Source organism: Labrus bergylta, chromosome 18 (genome assembly GCF_963930695.1).
Source record: "Labrus bergylta chromosome 18, fLabBer1.1, whole genome shotgun sequence".
Lineage (NCBI taxonomy): Eukaryota > Metazoa > Chordata > Actinopteri > Labriformes > Labridae > Labrus > Labrus bergylta.
Window position 1 is genome coordinate 26,999,049 of NC_089212.1, and position 21,243 is coordinate 27,020,291.

A 21,243-nucleotide genomic window follows, 5' to 3' on the forward strand; every position below is an offset into this window, starting at 1 on the left:
CAGGATCCTGCTGCCTTCACGGTCAGCTCGGAACATCTACTGTCAAAACACAACAACCAAACACCGCTACATGTCCGGTGATGCAAGTGGAGCTGGACCCCTAACCCCTGACACATTACAGGTGAAACCTGCAGGTGTTTGTCTGACACATTACAGGTGAATGCAGGGGAATACGTGAGGGGAAAGAATAAACTTTAAAAAGTAGTTTTAGTTTAACTTGAATTGATTTATTAATGTTACATTTTATTTCTTCTTCAGAACATTTTAATCAGAGTAACCTTTACTACAATATATATTATAATATCTTGTCCTCATATCACTCCTGATTGTTTTGTCCTAACTAATTCCACAACCTCTGGAATATTAACGACGGTATGTGAAGGCAGCACATGTTCCATTCTCTTTGTAGTTACCGCCCCCTGTTGGCGGACTGTGAGAAAGCATTTTAACAGCAGACAGGATGAGGGTTTGATTTCACCTGGAACACATTATGATGTCAGCTGTCTGTAGGAGTGTTACACGATATTAATAAACGATTCAACACATTAATCCCTCTGCTGCTAAACACACCGAGTGCTACTGGACAACAGCGCCCCCTAGCCGCATGTTGGGACGCTGCATCACGCTTGGAATAATAATAAAAAAAACCTCCATCATCCTCCTGATGCGAGCATCGATTCGGCGGAGCATCCTCCCAAACCTCCCGACACTCATGACCGCCGAGTAGGGCCGCTGATAACACACCGAGGGACACCGGGACCGGAAGATGGCGAAGCACCGCAAAGAACGAGACAGCTGGGGTGAGTGTACGTACGCCTCGTTTTTTATTCTTTTCTTTGACGCACACTGAGGAGGAGAGAGCTCTGCAGAACATGTTTGTCTCAGACTCCATGATGAAGCCTCGTTTTCATCACGACGAATCTCTATGAACGTCTTTACGGTTCACCGTGAAGCTGCAGAGGAGAAATGTGTTCCTGAACGCATCTTCAGTTTCTAAAAACCACAACGCTCATTAGAAAGCAGATTCCTCTTATAAATGTGATGATTCATGTTATGAATGTGATGATTCATGTTATAAATGTGATGATTCATGTTATAAATGTGATGATTCATGTTATGAATGTGATGATTCATGTTATAAATGTGATGATTCATGTTATAAAGATTTACTGGGAGGATTATTGAGGGTTAAATGGTGATCTGTACTTCCGGCCTGTAAATAACCTTCATCATCCTCTCCTCAACTTCATCATCCTCTCCTCACCTTCATCATTCTGTGTGTGTGTGTGTGTGTGTGTGTGTGTGTGTGTGTGTGTGTGTGTGTGTGTGTGTTCCTTAAATTATTCACCCTGCATTTTCGGCGTCCTGCGTAAATCTTTTAGTGTGTTTGCTCGTGTCTCTTCCTCAAACAGCAGCGTGTCCTCACAGAGCAGATGGAGAGATAGAAGCACACACACACACACACACACACACACATACTGACAGGAGGAACATCACACAGGAAGTCAGAGAGAAGGATGTAAACACTGATCAGTCAGACTCTGATTGGACGTGATGGAAACACGAGATGACTCATCAGAAGACGTATCGGCTCATAAAAATATTGATCCAGGCGGCAGGAAGTGATAATGGCCTCCACTTCCTGTTTCCTGTGTTAATGGACCTCAGAGGTTCTGATTTCAAGTTAAACGTCTTCAGACGAGCTTTAAAGGTGACGTCTCTGATTGTACCGCCTCTTTACTACGGCGGGGAACTCACCTGAACGTTACCTGAAACACGCTGCAGCAACACCCGGCCTGTAGGGGGCGCTGTGACATTAAACAAATGTTTACACTCTGTATCTCTTCCTCCTCTTCCTCCTCCTCCTCCTCCTCTTCCTCCTCTTCCTCCTCCACCTCTTCCTCCTCCTCCTCTTCCTCCTCCTCCTCTTCCTCCTCTTCCTCTTCCTCTTCTTCCTCTTCCTCTTCCTCTTCCTCTTTTTCCTCTTCCTCCTCCTCCTCTTCCTCTTCTTCCTCCTCTTCCTCTTCCTCTTCCTCCTCCAGGGTCCCTCAGTGATAAAAATGTGTACGACTGGAGCTCAGAGGAGGAGGAGCCTGATGGACGCGCCCGACCTGTGCAGGTGCTGTTGGTCAAAGACGACCACACCTTCGAGCTCGATGAGGTGGCGCTGAGTCGCATCCTACTCGCTGAGGAGGTCAGAGACCGCCAGGTGGTCGCCATCTCTGTGGCCGGAGCTTTCCGCAAGGGCAAGTCCTTCCTCATGGACTTCATGCTGCGCTACATGTACAAACAGGTGAGACTTGGTGAGACCCCCCTAACATGAGGTCCTCCTCCGGGTTCAGGTGAGACCCCCCTAACATGAGGTCCTCCTCCGGGTTCAGGTGAGACCCCCCCTAACATGAGGTCCTCCTCCGGGTTCAGGTGAGACCCCCCTAACATGAGGTCCTCCTCCGGGTTCAGGTTCTTAAAGAGCGTCTTCAGTCCATCATGTTGAGATAGAAACAGCGCCCTCTCTTGTTGAATGAGATATTACACACTCATGTTGTCTTGTTGTTCAGGCGTCTGACGGCTGGCTCGGAGACTCAGACGAGCCTCTGACCGGCTTCTCCTGGAGGGGGGGCTCGGAGAGGGAGACCACAGGGATCCAGATCTGGAGCGAGGTCTTCCTGGTGGACAAACCAGACGGGAGGAAGGTGAAGTTACCGTTGACGAGGTTTAATGAGTTGACCTTTAGTGTGACATCATGTCTTCATGTATTAACTCGTCCTGTCAGCAGGGCGTCTCTCTCTCTCTCTCTCTCTCTCTCTCTCTCTGTTTAATCCAATCAGAAACCTCCATCTTAACCAAAGAAGTGCACAACACTGCAGTTCCTCAGGTGTCCACTAGAGGCCGTCATATAAAGGCTCATATTAAAAGATGTTAGAGACAGAAGTGACCATATTTGGACAACAGGGTGGAGCTAGAGACCCTCCACCCTCCACCCAAATATGGTCACTTCCTTAAACGAAACACAGAAAACATGAACAGCCATCTCCTCAGAGCTCACCTTCCCGTTTGTTTTACCTGACAGGTGGCTGTGCTGCTGATGGACACACAGGGGACGTTTGACAGCCAATCGACTCTGAGAGATTCAGCCACCGTGTTCGCTCTGAGCACCATGATCAGCTCCATGCAGGTACACTACCCGAGACATGATCAGCTCCATGCAGGTACACTACCCGAGACATGATCAGCTCCATGCAGGTACACTACCTGAGACATGATCAGCTCCATGCAGGTACACTACCTGAGACATGATCAGCTCCATGCAGGTACACTACCCGAGACATGATCAGCTCCATGCAGGTACACTACCCGAGACATGATCAGCTCCATGCAGGTACACTACCCGAGACATGATCAGCTCCATGCAGGTACACTACCTGAGACATGATCAGCTCCATGCAGGTACACTACCCGAGACATGATCAGCTCCATGCAGGTACACTACCTGAGACATGATCAGCTCCATGCAGGTACACTACCCGAGACATGATCAGCTCCATGCAGGTACACTACCTGAGACATGATCAGCTCCATGCAGGTACACTACCTGAGACATGATCAGCTCCATGCAGGTACACTACCCGAGACATGATCAGCTCCATGCAGGTACACTACCCGAGACATGATCAGCTCCATGCAGGTACACTACCTGAGACATGATCAGCTCCATGCAGGTACACTACCTGAGACATGATCAGCTCCATGCAGGTACACTACCTGAGACATGATCAGCTCCATGCAGGTACACTACCTGAGACATGATCAGCTCCATGCAGGTACACTACCTGAGACATGATCAGCTCCATGCAGGTACACTACCTGAGACATGATCAGCTCCATGCAGGTACACTACCTGAGACATGATCAGCTCCATGCAGGTACACTACCTGAGACATGATCAGCTCCATGCAGGTACACTACCTGAGACATGATCAGCTCCATGCAGGTACACTACCCGAGACATGATCAGCTCCATGCAGGTACACTACCTGAGACATGATCAGCTCCATGCAGGTACACTACCTGAGACATGATCAGCTCCATGCAGGTACACTACCCGAGACATGATCAGCTCCATGCAGGTACACTACCTGAGACATGATCAGCTCCATAGTTAGCATGCTAATAACTTTAGCAATTTGATCAGGAGGATGTTAGCTTGTAGCATTTAGCTCAAACATGCTAAGCTAAAGTTTAACTGTAGAAAGTTAGGCTTGTTCTGTTTCTAGTTGAAAGTCATATTTCTTATTAACGGATACTCATCGATAAGTAACTGTTTTCTTTTCTTCAGGTGTACAACATCTCCCAGAACGTCCAAGAGGACGACCTCCAGCACCTGCAGGTGAAACTTCGACCTATTCTCTGAGCCTCCAGCATTTAATCACAGCCACCATTTTAAACATCTGCAGCTGTCCGGCTGTATTAACCGCCTCCTACATATCATCAGTATGCAGCCGTGCATGTCCACAGGTTTCTAAATCACATCCTCAGTCTCTTCTCGTTCTCTGGTTTCAGCTTTTCACAGAATACGGCAGACTGGCCATGGAGGAGACTTTCCTCAAACCATTCCAGGTAAGTCGTCTCATGTTCACCTCCTGGATGAACGCAGTCACACTGAACATGGTGGGCGTCGGGTCGGAGGTTGGGTCTGTAAAGACTGCCGTCACACCTTCAGTCAAAGTTCACCTGATGAATGAAATGAAGTTCATGTAGATTTGTTATGTATGTATATATTATATGTTCAGGTCAGAGACACAGTAAGCCCACTCAGACACATTTAACTTCAAAGATCAATTTGAGGGGCACTGGTGGCCTGGTGGACTAGTGGTTAGTGTGCGCGCCCCATGTACGGAGGCTGTAGTCCTCCAAGCGGGCGGCCCAGGTTCGAATCCAGCCTGTGGCTCCTTTCCTGCATGTCATTCCCCATGCTTTCACTCTCTGATTTCCAACTCTATCCACTCTCCTGTCTCTCCATTAAAGGCACAAACAGCACAAAAATAAATCATAAAAAAAAAAAAAAAAAAAAGATCGATTTGATTCGTAGTTTCAGGCTGAAGACAAAAAGCCGATTTTATTCGATGGACAAGATGTTTGGATCGTTTTTATGTGTTTGTTAAATTCTACAATTCACTTAGCAGACGCTTTTATCCAAAGCGACGTACATCAGAGAGTAAGTAGAACACAAGCAAGGATCTAGGAAAAAAAACACTAAGTGTAGACCTGGATGAGAGAGTTACAGTAAGGAGGAGACGTTTCTGTCTCTGTTTTGTAAGCGAGCAGCAGAGTTTTAAATTTGATGTGAGCAGTAACTGGGAGCCAGTGGAGGGAGGTGAACAGCCCAGTGACATATGATCTCTTAGGTTGTTTGTCCTGAGGAGGGAGACATTAATGAATAACATGAATGACAGTTCACCTCTTCGTTCTCAGTCGATGATCTTCCTGGTAAGAGATTGGAGCTTTCCGTACGAGTTCCCGTACGGTCAGGAGGGAGGGATGAAGTTCCTGGAGAAGAGACTGAAGGTGAGTGATCGTCAGGTGTCAGTCTCTGCTGAAGACCAGAATGATCATGTTGAACATCTCTCTGTTGACACCACAGTGGGCCTCTTGTTTGTGTTTCAGATTTCAGAGAACCAGCATGAGGAGCTGCAGAACGTCCGTAAACACATCCACTCGTGTTTCACCAACATATCCTGTTTCCTGATGCCTCACCCCGGCCTCAAGGTGGCCACCAACCCGCACTTTGATGGACGCATTAAAGGTACGAGGCCTCCGCCTGCTACACTGTTTGATAAACATGTTCTCACCCAGGGCCAAATCCAGGACCTCCTGGCTCCAGGACCAGATCTCACATTATGCCCCTCCCCAAAGCCTTGTGGTGATGTCACTATAACCACACCTCCATCACCTGTGGTCTGGATCAGATACTCACCTGTGTTCTGGATCAGATAATCACCTGTGGTCTGGATCATTAACTCACTTGTGGTCTGGATCCTTAATTCACCTGTGGTCTGGATCAGTAACTCACCTGAGATCTGGATCAGATACTCACCTGTGGTCTGGATCATTAACTCACCTGTGGTCTGGATCATTAACTCACCTGTGTTCTAAATCAGATACTCACCTGCGGTCTGGATCAGTAACTCACCTGTGGTCTGGATCAGATACTCACCTGTGGTCTGGATCCTTAACTCACCTGTAGTCTAGATCAGTAACTCACCTGTGTTCTGGATCAGATACTCACCTGTGGTCTGGATCAGATGCTCACCTGTGATCTGGATCATTAACTCACCTGTGGTCTGGATCATTAACTCACCTGTGGTCTGGATCATTAACTCACCTGTGTTCTAAATCAGATACTCACCTGCGGTCTGGATCAGTAACTCACCTGTGGTCTGGATCAGATACTCACCTGTGGTCTGGATCCTTAACTCACCTGTAGTCTAGATCAGTAACTCACCTGTGTTCTGGATCAGTAACTCACCTGTAGTCTGGATCAGATGCTCACCTGTGATCTGGATCATTAACTCACCTGTAGTCTGGATCATTAACTCACCTGTGGTCTGGATCAGTAACTCACCTGTGTTCTGGATCAGATGCTCACCTGTGTTCTGGATCAGTAACTCACCTGTGTTCTGGATCAGATACTCACCTGTGTTCTGGATTCTTAACTCACCTGTAGTCTGGATCATTAACTCACCTGTGGTCTGGATCAGTAACTCACCTGTGTTCTGGATCAGATACTCACCTGTGTTCTGGATTCTTAACTCACCTGTAGTCTGGATCAGTAACTCACCTGTGTTCTGGATCCTTAACTCACCTGTGGTCTGGATCCTTAACTCACCTGTGGTCTGGATCAGTAACTCACCTGTGTTCTGGATCAGATACTCACCTGTGGTCTGGATCAGATACTCACCTGTGTTCTGGATCCTTAACTCACCTGTAGTCTGGATCATATACTCACCTGTGGTCTGGATCATTAACTCACTTGTGGTCTGGATCCTTAATTCACCTGTGGTCTGGATCAGTAACTCACCTGAGATCTGGATCAGATACTCACCTGTGGTCTGGATCATTAACTCACCTGTGGTCTGGATCATTAACTCACCTGTGTTCTAAATCAGATACTCACCTGCGGTCTGGATCAGTAACTCACCTGTGGTCTGGATCAGATACTCACCTGTGGTCTGGATCCTTAACTCACCTGTAGTCTAGATCAGTAACTCACCTGTGTTCTGGATCAGATACTCACCTGTGTTCTGGATCAGATACTCACCTGTAGTCTGGATCAGTAACTCACCTGTGTTCTGGATCAGTAACTCACCTGTAGTCTGGATCAGATGCTCACCTGTGATCTGGATCATTAACTCACCTGTGGTCTGGATCATTAACTCACCTGTGGTCTGGATCAGTAACTCACCTGTGTTCTGGATCAGATACTCACCTGTGTTCTGGATTCTTAACTCACCTGTAGTCTGGATCATTAACTCACCTGTGGTCTGGATCAGTAACTCACCTGTGTTCTGGATCAGATACTCACCTGTGTTCTGGATTCTTAACTCACCTGTAGTCTGGATCAGTAACTCACCTGTGTTCTGGATCCTTAACTCACCTGTGGTCTGGATCCTTAACTCACCTGTGGTCTGGATCAGTAACTCACCTGTGTTCTGGATCAGATACTCACCTGTGGTCTGGATCAGATACTCACCTGTGTTCTGGATCCTTAACTCACCTGTAGTCTGGATCATTAACTCACTTGTGGTCTGGATCAAATACTCACCTGTGGTCTGGATCAGTAACTCACCTGTGTTCTGGATCAGATACTCACCTGTGGTCTGGATCAGATACTCACCTGTGGTCTGGATCAGTATCTCACCTGTGTTCTGGATCAGATACTCACTTGTGGTCTGGACCATTAACTCACCTGTAGTCTGGATCCTTAACTCACCTGTATTCTGGATCCTTAACTCACTTGTAGTCCAGATCAGTAACTCACCTGTGTTCTGGATCAGATACTCACTTGTGGTCTGGATCAGATACTCACCTATGATCTGGATCATATACTCAACTGTGGTCTGGATCATTATCTCACCTGTGTTCTGGATCATTATCTCACCTGTGTTCTGGATCAGATACTCACCTGTGGTCTGGATCCTTAACTCACCTGTAGTCTGGATCAGTAACTCACCTGTGAACTGGATCATATACTCACCTGTGGTCTGGATCATTAACTCACCTGTAGTCTGGATCTTTAACTCACCTGTAGTCCGGATCAGTAACTCACCTGTGTTCTGGATCAGATACTCACTTGTGGTCTGGATCAGATACTCACCTATGATCTGGATCATATACTCAACTGTGGTCTGGATCATTATCTCACCTGTGTTCTGGATCAGATACTCACCTGTGGTCTGGATCCTTAACTCACCTGTAGTCTGGATCAGTAACTCACCTGTGAACTGGATCATATACTCACCTGTGGTCTGGATTCTTAACTCACCTGTGTTCTGGATCCTTAACTCACCTGTAGTCTGGATCAGTAACTCATCTGTGTTCTGGATCAGATACTCACTTGTGGTCTGGATCAGATACTCACCTATGATCTGGACCATTAACTCACCTGTAGTCTGGATCTTTAACTCACCTGTAGTCCGGATCAGTAACTCACCTGTGTTCTGGATCAGATACTCACTTGTGGTCTGGATCAGATACTCACCTATGATCTGGATCATATACTCAACTGTGGTCTGGATCATTATCTCACCTGTGTTCTGGATCAGATACTCACCTGTGGTCTGGATCCTTAACTCACCTGTAGTCTGGATCAGTAACTCACCTGTGGTCTGGATCAGTAACTCACCTGTGTTCTGGATTCTTAACTCACCTGTAGTCTGGATCAGTAACTCACCTGTGTTCTGGATCCTTAACTCACCTGTGGTCTGGATCCTTAACTCACCTGTGGTCTGGATCAGTAACTCACCTGTGTTCTGGATCAGATACTCACCTGTGGTCTGGATCAGATACTCACCTGTGGTCTGGATCCTTAACTCACCTGTAGTCTGGATCATTAACTCACTTGTGTTCTGGATCAGATACTCACCTGTGGTCTGGATCAGTAACTCACCTGTGTTCTAAATCAGATACTCACCTGCGGTCTGGATCAGTAACTCACCTGTGTTCTGGATCAGATACTCACCTGTGGTCTGGATCCTTAACTCACCTGTGGTCTGGATCAGTATCTCACCTGTGTTCTGGATCAGATACTCACCTGTAGTCTGGACCATTAACTCACATGTAGTCTGGACCATTAACTCACATGTAGTCTGGATCCTTAACTCACCTGTATTCTGGATCCTTAACTCACCTGTAGTCCAGATCAGTAACTCACCTGTGTTCTGGATCAGATACTCACTTGTGGTCTGGATCAGATACTCACCTATGATCTGGATCATATACTCAACTGTGGTCTGGATCATTATCTCACCTGTGTTCTGGATCAGATACTCACCTGTGGTCTGGATCCTTAACTCACCTGTAGTCTGGATCAGTAACTCACCTGTGAACTGGATCATATACTCACCTGTGGTCTGGACCATTAACTCACCTGTGAACTGGATCATATACTCACCTGTGGTCTGGACCATTAACTCACCTGTGTTCTGGATCTTTAACTCACCTGTAGTCCGGATCAGTAACTCACCTGTGTTCTGGATCAGATACTCACTTGTGGTCTGGATCAGATACTCACCTGTGGTCTGGATCATTAACTCACCTGTAGTCTGGATCAGTAACTCACCTGTGTTCTGGATCAGATACTCACCTTTGGTCTGGATCATATACTCACCTGTGGTCTGGATCAGATACTCACCTGTGGTGTGGATGAGATATTCACCTGTGGTCTGGATCCTTAACTCACCTGTGTTCTGGATCAGATACTCACCTGTGATCTGGATCATTAACTCACCTGTGATCTGGATCCTTAACTCACCTGTAGTCTGGATCACTAACTCACCTGTGTTCTGGATCAGATACTCACCTGTGGCCTTGATCTGATACTCACCTGTGGTCTGGATCATTAACTCACCTGTGGTCTGGATCATTAGATCATTAACTCACCTGTGTTCTGGATCAGTAACTCACCTGTGTTCTGGATCCCTCACTCACTTGAAGTCTGGATCAGTAACTCACCTGTGGTCTGGATCAGCAACTCACCTGTGATCTGGATCAGATATTCACCTGTGGTCTGGATCAGATGCTCACCTGTGGTCTGGATCATTAACTCACCTGTGGTCTGGATCAGATACTCACCTGTGGTCTGGATCATTAACTCACCTGTCGTCTGGGTCATTAACTCACCTGTAGTCTGGATCAGTAACTCACCTGTGTTCTGGATCAGTAACTCACCTGTGTTCTGGATCAGATACTCACCTGTGTTCTGGATCAGATACTCACCTGTGGTCTGGATCAGATATTCACCTGTGGTCTGGATCCTTAATTCACCTGTGTTCTGGATCAGATACTCACCTGTGGTCTGGATCAGATATTCACCTGTGGTCTGGATCAGATACTCACCTGTGGTCTGGATCAGTAACTCACCTGTGCTCTGGATCATATACTCACCTGTTATCTAGATCAGATACTCATCTGTGGTCTGGATCAGTAACTCACCTGTGGTCTGGATCAGATATTCACCTGTGGTCTGGATCAGTAATTCACCTGTGTTCTGGATCAGATACTCACTTGTGGTCTGGATAATTAACTCACCTGTGTTCTGGATCAGTAACTCACCTGTAGTCTGGATCAGATACTCACCTGTGGTCTGGATCAGATTCTCACCTGTGGTCTGGATCAGATACTCACCTGTGGTTTTCTGTGTCATCCATTCAGAGATCGACGGAGACTTCCTGAATAACCTGAAGGTTCTCGTTCCGTGGCTGCTCAGCCCTGGAAGCATCGACGTGAAGGAGATCAACGGCAGCGAGATCACCTGCAGAGGTCTGCTGGAGTACTTCAAGGTGAGAACAGGAAACACACAAACACACACGTTAATGTCTGTTTGTGTGTCAGCGTGAGGCAGCTGAAGACAGGAAACAACAAAATAAAGAAATCATTCACCATTTTAAATAAAAACAAAGAGTTCTTCACAAGTCTTAATGAATTTGACAACTAAGGCCTCGTGTCCACCTGATGTTTTCTTCAGGGCAGTAAAGCGCTGGCTGTGCGCTCGGGAGTGTCTCCATGACAATAGTTTAATGAATAGCTGTATGACCTACACAGCTCCGTTACTTTGTACTGCATGTTTTATATTTGAGATAGTTTTTTACACCAGCAGACACGAGGAGGATGTGAGTACAAGGTACAATCTGTAGGTCGCTATAATACAGGGAATATCTTCCATTTTGAAAAGACGTGCAGCGCTTTTCTTCTCAGATCACAAACGCTTCATGCAGACACTCCCCAGCGCACAGCCAGCGCTTTACTGCCAGTTGGACACAGGGCCTAACTTCTCAGTAGAATGTGTGTGAAATGCATTTCACCTCAGTCTGGTAGTAGCTAACTTGGTAGGGGGTGTTCTCTAGATTAGTGGGAGTGGCCTGCGCTGCTGTGCATTCTGGGAGTTGTTGTCTTTCATCAAGATGAGCCAAAAATACACTTTCTGATTTTCTCGGTCAAGATGACACCAACTTAAAAATTGATATGACCCAATTTCAAAACAGATCCTCGTTTCGCCCGGTGAAGTTTCCCTTTAAGTGTTGAATATTTAACAGATTCATTTAAATTGATGTCTCTGTTTTATTTCAGGCATACATTAAGATCTATCAGGGCGAGGAGCTGCCTCATCCAAAGTCCATGCTGCAGGTAACACAACTTTACTACACTTTACTATACTTTACTACACTTTTCTTCACTTTACTACACTTTACTACACTTACTAGAGCTGTGCATCTTCACTGGTCTTACGATTCAATTTGATTACGATTATCCAGTCAACAATTCGATTCGATTCGATATCACTATGCATCACGATTCATCCTCAGTTTTCTATTTTACTGCACTGTTGACATTTTCAAGTCAAACAGTCTTATAAATATGAACTCCTTTTGTACAATTTAAAAAGTGATTTAGACAACAATGTCATTATCAATATCTGTACATTGTAAGTTAAAATTAATACATTATATAGGAAGCCTACAGTATAGGTAAAAAGTAGTTTTTAAGTCTCTGTGTGTTTAGTTTATTATACTAGAGAAAGATGTTTTTAAGTCTCTGTGTGTTTAGTTTATTATACTAGAGAAAGATGTTTTTAAGTCTCTGTGTGTTTAGTTTATTATACTAGAGAAAGATGTTTTTAAGTCTCTGTGTATTTAGTTTATTATACTAGAGAAAGATGTTTTTAAGTCTCTGTGTGTTTAGTTTATTATGAGAGAGAAAGATGTTTTTAAGTCTCTGTTTAGTTTATTAAGAGAGAAAGATGTTTTTAAGTCTCTGTGTGTTTAGTTTATTATAAGAGAGAAAGATGTTTTTAAGTCTCTGTGTGTTTAGTTTATCATAAGAGAGAAAGATGTTTTTAAGTCTCTGTGTGTTTAGTTTATCATAAGAGAGAAAGATGTTTTTAAGTCTCTGTGTGTTTAGTTTATCATAAGAGAGAAAGATGTTTTTAAGTCTCTGTGTGTTTAGTTTATTATAAGAGAGAAAGATGTTTTTAAGTCTCTGTGTGTTTAGTTTATTATAAGAGAGAAAGATGTTTTTAAGTCTCTGTGTGTTTAGTTTATAATAAGAGAGAAAGATGTTTTTAAGTCTCTGTGTGTTTAGTTTATTATAAGAGAGAAAGATGTTTTTAAGTCTCTGTGTGTTTAGTTTATTATAAGAGAGAAAGATGTTTTTAAGTCTCTGTGTGTTCCCTTCTCAGGACGTTGTAGCCTTTAGCTGTGAGCTTTGTTCAGGGTTTTTTCAGACGAGTTGTGTTAAGTTGCTACTGCTGTAAACACCCCATTTCCTGATATGAATGTTTCACATTAAAAGCACTTCCAACTACAGATAGGAAGGGGACTTTTATTGTGAAGAACTTGTCGGAAGTAGAAAGTGTTTATCAGCTTTAGCGGTGATACTGTCGGGAGTCTACTGTGTTTACAGCCGCTCACTTTATCCCGAGTCACCACCACAGCCCCCTTCTTTTAGTTATCCTGGACTTAAGACAGCGAGGCATCAGTTTAAACACACCTTTACCTGTGATGAAGATGCTAACCCGAGCTGCGGTCGGCTAAAGAGACACCGAGTCAAGCCGTTTCAGCCTGCAGCGGAGCACTGTGGTCTGAGCCTGCAGGACCAGCTAACTCTGCTCATAAAGTCAGCAAGACCAGGACCGGGACTCAATTGATGTTGTTTTCTGTCACAAATCCCTCTGTTAGCCTACGTTACTTTACTACACTTTACTTTACTACACTTTACTACACTTTACTTTACTACACTTTACTTTACTACACTTTACTTTACTACACTTTACTACACTTTACTTTACTACACTTTACTTTACTACACTTTACTACACTTTACTTTACTACACTTTACTTTACTACACTTTACTACACTTTACTTTACTACACTTTACGACACTTTACTTTACTACATTTTACTACACTTTACTTTACTACACTTTACTACACTTTACTACACTTTACGACACTTTACTTTACTACATTTTACTTTACTACACTTTACTTTACTACACTTTACGACACTTTACTTTACTACATTTTACTTTACTACACTTTTACGACACTACATTTTACTACACTTTACTACATTTTACTTTACTACACTTTACTTTACTACTCTTTACTTTACTACACTTGACTTTACTACACTTTACTACATTTTACTTTACGACACTTTTAACGACACTACACTTTACTACTCTTTACTTTACTACACTTTACTTTACTACACTTTACTTTACTACACTTTACCACACTTTACTTTACCACACTTTACGACACTTTACTACACTTTACTTTATTACACTTTACTTTACTACACCTTACGACACTTTACTTTACTACACTTTACTACTCTTTACTACACTTTAGGACACTTTACTTGACGACACTTTACTTTGCTTTACTACACTTTATTACACTTTACTACACTTTACTACTCTTTACTACTCTTTACTTTACTACACTTTATGACACTTTACTACACTTTACTACTCTTTACTACACTTTACTTTACTACACTTTACTACACTTGACTTTACTACATTTTACTTTACTACACTTTACTTTACTACACTTTACTTTATTACACTTTACTTTACTACACCTTACGACACTTTACTACACTTTACGACACTTTACTACTCTTTACTTTACTACACTTTACTACTCTTTACTTTACCACACTTTACTACTCTTTACTTTACTACACTTTACTACATTTTACTTTACTACACTTTACGACACTTTACTTTACTACACTTTACGACTCTTTACTTTACTACACTTTACTACTCTTTACTACACTTTACTACTCTTTACTTTACTACACTTTACTACTCTTTACTACACTTTACTTTACTACTGTTTACTACACTTTACTACACTTTACTTTGCTTTACTACATTTTACTTTACTACACTTTACGACACTTTACTTTACGACACTTTACTACACTTTACTACTCTTTACTTTGCGACACTTTACTACACTTTATTCCACTTTACTACTCTTTACTTTACTACACTTTACGACACTTTACTTTACGACACTTTACTACACTTTACTTTACAACACTTTACTACTCTTTACTACACTTTACTACCCTTTACTACTCTTTACTACTCTTTACTACACTTTACTACACTTTACTTTACTACACTTTACTTTACTACACTTTACTACACTTTACTTTACTACACTTTACGACACTTTACTTTACTACATTTTACTACACTTTACTTTACTACACTTTACTTTACTACACTTTACGACACTTTACTTTACTACATTTTACTTTACTACACTTTACTTTACTACACTTTACGACACTTTACTTTACTACATTTTACTTTACTACACTTTTACGACACTACATTTTACTACACTTTACTACATTTTACTTTACTACACTTTACTTTACTACTCTTTACTTTACTACACTTGACTTTACTACACTTTACTACATTTTACTTTACGACACTTTTAACGACACTACACTTTACTACTCTTTACTTTACTACACTTTACTTTACTACTCTTTACTTTACTACACTTTACGACACTTTACTACACTTTACTTTACTACACTTTACTTTACTACACTTTACTTTACGACACTTTACGACACTTTACTACACTTTACTTTATTACACTTTACTTTACTACACCTTACAACACTTTACTTTACTACACTTTACTACTCTTTACTACACTTTAGGACACTTTACTTGACGACACTTTACTTTGCTTTACTACACTTTATTACACTTTACTACACTTTACTACTCTTTACTTTACTACACTTTATGACACTTTACTACACTTTACTACTCTTTACTACACTTTACTTTACTACACTTTACTACACTTGACTTTACTACATTTTACTTTACTACACTTTACTTTACTACACTTTACTTTATTACACTTTACTTTACTACACCTTACGACACTTTACTACTCTTTACTTTACTACACTTGACTTTACTACACTTTACTTTACTACACTTTACTTTACTACACTTTACTTTACTACACCTTACGACACTTTACTACTCTTTACTTTACTACACTTTACTACTCTTTACTTTACCACACTTTACTACTCTTTACTTTACTACACTTTACGACACTTTACTTTACTACACTTTACTACATTTTACTTTACTACACTTTACGACACTTTACTTTACTACACTTTACGACTCTTTACTTTACTACACTTTACTACTCTTTACTACACTTTACTACTCTTTACTTTACTACTCTTTACTTTACTACACTTTACTACTCTTTACTACACTTTACTTTACTACTGTTTACTACACTTTACTTTGCTTTACTACATTTTACTTTACTACACTTTACGACACTTTACTACACTTTACTACTCTTTACTTTGCGACACTTTACTACACTTTATTCCACTTTACTACTCTTTACTTTACTACACTTTACGACACTTTACTTTACGACACTTTACTACACTTTACTTTACAACACTTTACTACTCTTTACTACACTTTACTACCCTTTACTACTCTTTACTACTCTTTACTACACTTTACTACACTTGACTTTACTTGACTTTACTACACTTACTACATTTTACTTTACGACACTTTACTTTACAACACTTTACTACACTTTACTACATTTTACTTTACGACACTTTACTACACTTTACTACTCTTTACTACACTTGACTTTACTACTCTTTACTACACTTGACTTTACTACACTTTACTACACTTGACTTTTTTACACTTTACTACTCTTTACTTTACTACTCTTTACTACACTTTACTTTACTACTATTTACTACACTTTACTACACTTTACTTTACTACTCTTTACTACTCTTTACTACACTTTACTTTGCTTTACTACACTTTACTACACTTTACTACATTTTACTTTACTACACTTTACAACACTTTACTACACTTTACTACTCTTTACGACACTTTACTACACTTTACGACACCTTACTACACTTTACTACACTTTACTTTACTACACTTTACGACACTTTACTTTACTACACTTTACTTTACTACACTTTACTACACTTTACTACACTTTACGACACTTTACTTTACTACACTTTACTTTACTACACTTTACGACACTTTACTTTACTACACTTTACTTTACTACACTTTTAAAAGACGGGGTGCAGTGTGTGCTCCAGTGACGGGGAACACTTTAAGCCTCTGGCTGATCGTTGATCATCAGATACTGGAGGAACAGATTGTGAGAGGAGGAGGAACAGATTGTGAGAGGAGGAGGAACAGATTGTGAGGGGAGGAGGAACAGATTGTGAGAGGAGGAGGAACAGATTGTGAGGGGAGGAGGAACAGATTGTGAGAGGAGGAGGAACAGATTGTGAGAGGAGGAGGAACAGATTGTGAGGGGAGGAGGAACAGATTGTGAGAGGAGGAGGAACAGATTGTGAGGGGAGGAGGAACAGATTGTGAGGGGAGGAGGAACAGATTGTGAGGGGAGGAGGAACAGATTGTGAGGGGAGGAGGAACAGATTGTGAGAGGAGGAGGAACAGATTGTGAGAGGAGGAGGAACAGATTGTGAGAGGAGGAGGAACAGATTGTGAGAGGAGGAGGAACAGATTGTGAGGGGAGGAGGAACAGATTGTGAGAGGAGGAGGAACAGATTGTGAGGGGAGGAGGAACAGATTGTGAGGAGGAGGAACAGATTGTGAGGAGGAGGAACAGATTGTGAGAGGAGGAGGAACAGATTGTGAGGGGAGGAGGAACAGATTGTGAGAGGAGGAGGAACAGATTGTGAGGGGAGGAGGAACAGATTGTGAGGGGAGGAGGAACAGTGCAGATTGTGAGAGGAGGAGGAACAGATTGTGAGGGGGGGAGGAACAGATTGTGAGAGGAGGAGGAACAGATTGTGAGGGGAGGAGGAACAGTGCAGATTGTGAGGGGAGGAGGAACAGATTGTGAGAGGAGGAGGAACAGATTGTGAGAGGAGGAGGAACAGATTGTGAGGGGGAGGAACAGATTGTGAGAGGAGGAGGAACAGATTGTGAGGGGGGGAGGAACAGATTGTGAGGGGGGGGAGGAACAGTGCAGATTGTGAGAGGAGGAGGAACAGATTGTGAGGGGGGGAGGAACAGTGCAGATTGTGAGGGGGAGGAACAGATTGTGAGGGGGAGGAACAGATTGTGAGAGGAGGAGGAACAGATTGTGAGAGGAGGAGGAACAGATTGTGAGGGGGAGGAACAGATTGTGAGGGGGGGGAGGAACAGATTGTGAGGGGGGGGAGGAACAGATTGTGAGGGGGGGGAGGAACAGATTGTGAGGGGGGGGAGGAACAGTGCAGATTGTGAGAGGAGGAGGAACAGATTGTGAGGGGGGGAGGAACAGTGCAGATTGTGAGGGGGAGGAACAGATTGTGAGAGGAGGAGGAACAGATTGTGAGGGGGAGGAACAGATTGTGAGGGGGGGGAGGAACAGTGCAGATTGTGAGAGGAGGAGGAACAGATTGTGAGGGGGGGAGGAACAGATTGTGAGGGGGGGGAGGAACAGTGCAGATTGTGAGGGGGAGGAACAGATTGTGAGGGGGAGGAACAGATTGTGAGAGGAGGAGGAACAGATTGTGAGAGGAGGAGGAACAGATTGTGAGGGGGAGGAACAGATTGTGAGGGGGGGGAGGAACAGATTGTGAGGGGGGGGAGGAACAGATTGTGAGGGGGGGGAGGAACAGTGCAGATTGTGAGAGGAGGAGGAACAGATTGTGAGGGGGGGAGGAACAGTGCAGATTGTGAGGGGGAGGAACAGATTGTGAGGGGGAGGAACAGATTGTGAGAGGAGGAGGAACAGATTGTGAGAGGAGGAGGAACAGATTGTGAGGGGGAGGAACAGATTGTGAGGGGGGGGAGGAACAGATTGTGAGGAGGAGGAACAGATTGTGAGGGGGAGGAACAGATTGTGAGAGGAGGAGGAACAGATTGTGAGGGGGAGGAACAGATTGTGAGGGGGGGGAGGAACAGATTGTGAGGGGGGGGAGGAACAGATTGTGAGGGGGAGGAACAGATTGTGAGGGGGGGGAGGAACAGTGCAGATTGTGAGGGGGAGGGGCTTCCAGTCTGGGAGATGATGTGGATGATGCTGGTCGGGGTTAGCGTTAGCGTTAGCGTTAGCCGAGGAGAGAGAAAGCATTTGATCCTGAAGAGAAAAAGGGAAACGCCCTCTTTCTCAGTTTATCCTCTTTCTTCCAGCTCTTTACAGAAATGTGTTTTTTGAGATGTTGAATGAGGTGAAGATGATCACCTGTTCGTACCTGCTCATTAATCGTCTCTTCCTCTCAGGCCACGGCGGAGGCCAATAACTTGGCAGCTGTAGCGGCGGCGAAGGATCTGTACAATAAGAAGATGGAGGAGGTGAGAAAAGTAAAGATTGTGTTAAAAGAAGACGTCTCGTCCTCCTCACTGAGCCTCTGTTCTCTCAGGTGTGTGGGGGGGACCGGCCCTTCCTGGCCCCCAGCGAGCTGCAGGCCCGTCACGGCGCCATCAGGGAGGAGGCGCTGCAGGTGTTTCGGGGCGTGAAGAAAATGGGAGGCGAGGAGTTCAGCCGGCGTTACCTGCAGCAGCTGGAGGGAGAGATCGACGAGGTGTTCGTCCAGTACATCAAGCACAACGACTCCAAGAACATTTTCCACGCCGCACGCACGCCGGCCACGCTGTTCGTGGTCATCTTTGTCATGTACGTGGCGGCAGGCATCACAGGCTTTGTGGGCGTGGACATCATCGCCAGTCTGTGTAACATGATCCTGGGTCTGGCTCTGATCACACTCTGCACCTGGGCCTACATCCGCTACTCCGGGGAGTACCGAGAGCTCGGCGCCGTCATCGACCAGGTGGCCGGAGCGCTTTGGGACCAGGTAATGACCACGAGTCCAAATCATAACAATCATTCAAAACTTTAATCAATGCTCACCTGTCTCATCTAGTTTGGAAAGTTCGACTCCAAACAAAACGAGTTTCGTAAAATCGTTTTTAAAAACATGAAAATTTACATCAAATCCGTCGTCACAGAAAATTATGATCATGAAAAAAAGTCTCGAATTATAAAGTTCCTAAAGTTCAGGTGATGTCATGATGTCATCGTGTATGTTCAGGTGATGTCATCATGTAGGTGATGTCATCGTGTATGTTCAGGTGATGTCATCGTGTATGTTCAGGTGATGTCATCATGTAGGTGATGTCATCGTGTATGTTCAGGTGATGTCATCGTGTATGTTCAGGTGATGTCATCATGTAGGTGATGTCATCGTGTATCTTCTAACAGTGATCATGTTTTTTCTTTTCATGCCTCCTCAGGGGAGCACTAACGAGGTGAGTCAACGTTTCCTAAATGTTGGCACAGATAAATCCTGGAGACGGATCTGTTTATGGGGCACAGATAAATCCTGGAGACGGATCTGTTTATGGGGCACAGATAAATCCTGGAGACGGATCTGTTTATGGGGCACAGATAAATCCTGGAGACGGATCTGTTTATGGGGCACAGATAAATCCTGGAGACGGATCTGTTTATGGGGCACAGATAAATCCTGGAGACAACCTTGCTTGTTATGAAGTCTGTGTCTGCTACATCTTTGATGTTTTCTTCTGATCGTGTGTTATGTTTCTTCCTCTGCTCCTCAGGCGCTCTATAAGCTCTATAATGTAGCAGCCAATCACAGGCACCTGTACCACCACGCCTTCCCTGGGCCTCAGGTAGAGGAGGAGGCCGAGGAGGAGGACAGGAAGAGGGATTGATTGGAGCAGGGACTTCATGTTGATGGACAGGAGGAGGAGGAGCTTCGTCTCCCATCAGGCACTCTGTTTTTCTGGCCCACCATACATCCTCTGCTTTAACCCCTCGAACAGACTGTATAATGTTCATGATGAGGTCACAGCGCCCCCTGTGGTGCAGCCTGAGTTCACTGGATGGACGGTGTTCTTGTCTGTGAACATATATAGTTAAGGTGTACAGACGCCACGCTGATCCGTCAGCTTCATATTACACGGTTTATGTCTCATCACTCCAGATGCTTTTAAACTAGAGTGTGACCCCCTCCACCTGTGACAGTGGTTCTGTTCTTTACAATTTAGTGCTCTTTATAGGAAACAAAATGTAAGACCTGATGTCTGAAAGCCTCAATGTGTCATGTCAGTGTTTCAGCCTCCTCAGCATGATAAATGGTTATCTGTCATCTTTGAGCTCTTAAAGCAGCTTTACTTTATAAAACTGGAGTTTAATGGTTGTGACAAAGTGTTTCTGTGCCATCACATTCACACACATGCAGCTTCATGCAGACGCCGCCTGCCGAAGTGCTTTTGCAATGCAGACGCCTGCCTGCAGACGCCTGCCTGCAGACATGCAGACATACCTGCCTGCAGACGCCTGCCTGCAGACATGCAGACATAACTGCCTGCAGACGCCTGCCTGCAGACATGCAGACATAACTGCC

The 21,243-nt window shown here is 43.9% G+C and overlaps 1 protein-coding gene across 2 annotated transcripts; it reads left to right on the forward strand.

Moving 5' to 3' along the window:
- The first annotated feature begins 38 nt into the window (after nt 1-38).
- Nucleotides 39-21,036, forward strand: atl1 (atlastin GTPase 1). 2 transcript variants are annotated; one of them, XM_065966300.1, is made up of 14 exons: nt 39-806; nt 2,043-2,293; nt 2,559-2,693; nt 3,071-3,175; nt 4,337-4,387; nt 4,561-4,617; nt 5,473-5,565; nt 5,665-5,803; nt 10,930-11,057; nt 11,845-11,901; nt 19,097-19,168; nt 19,237-19,668; nt 20,108-20,122; nt 20,435-21,036. In XM_065966300.1, exons 1-14 carry the CDS (start codon nt 767-769, stop codon nt 20,546-20,548), a joined length of 1,689 nt encoding a protein of 562 aa, XP_065822372.1. In that variant the 5' UTR covers nt 39-766; the 3' UTR covers nt 20,549-21,036. The 2 variants fall into 2 exon arrangements, with proteins under 2 accessions (XP_065822372.1, XP_065822373.1); XM_065966301.1 differs by having other exon boundaries at nt 39-800.
- The last annotated feature ends 207 nt before the right edge of the window (nt 21,037-21,243 follow it).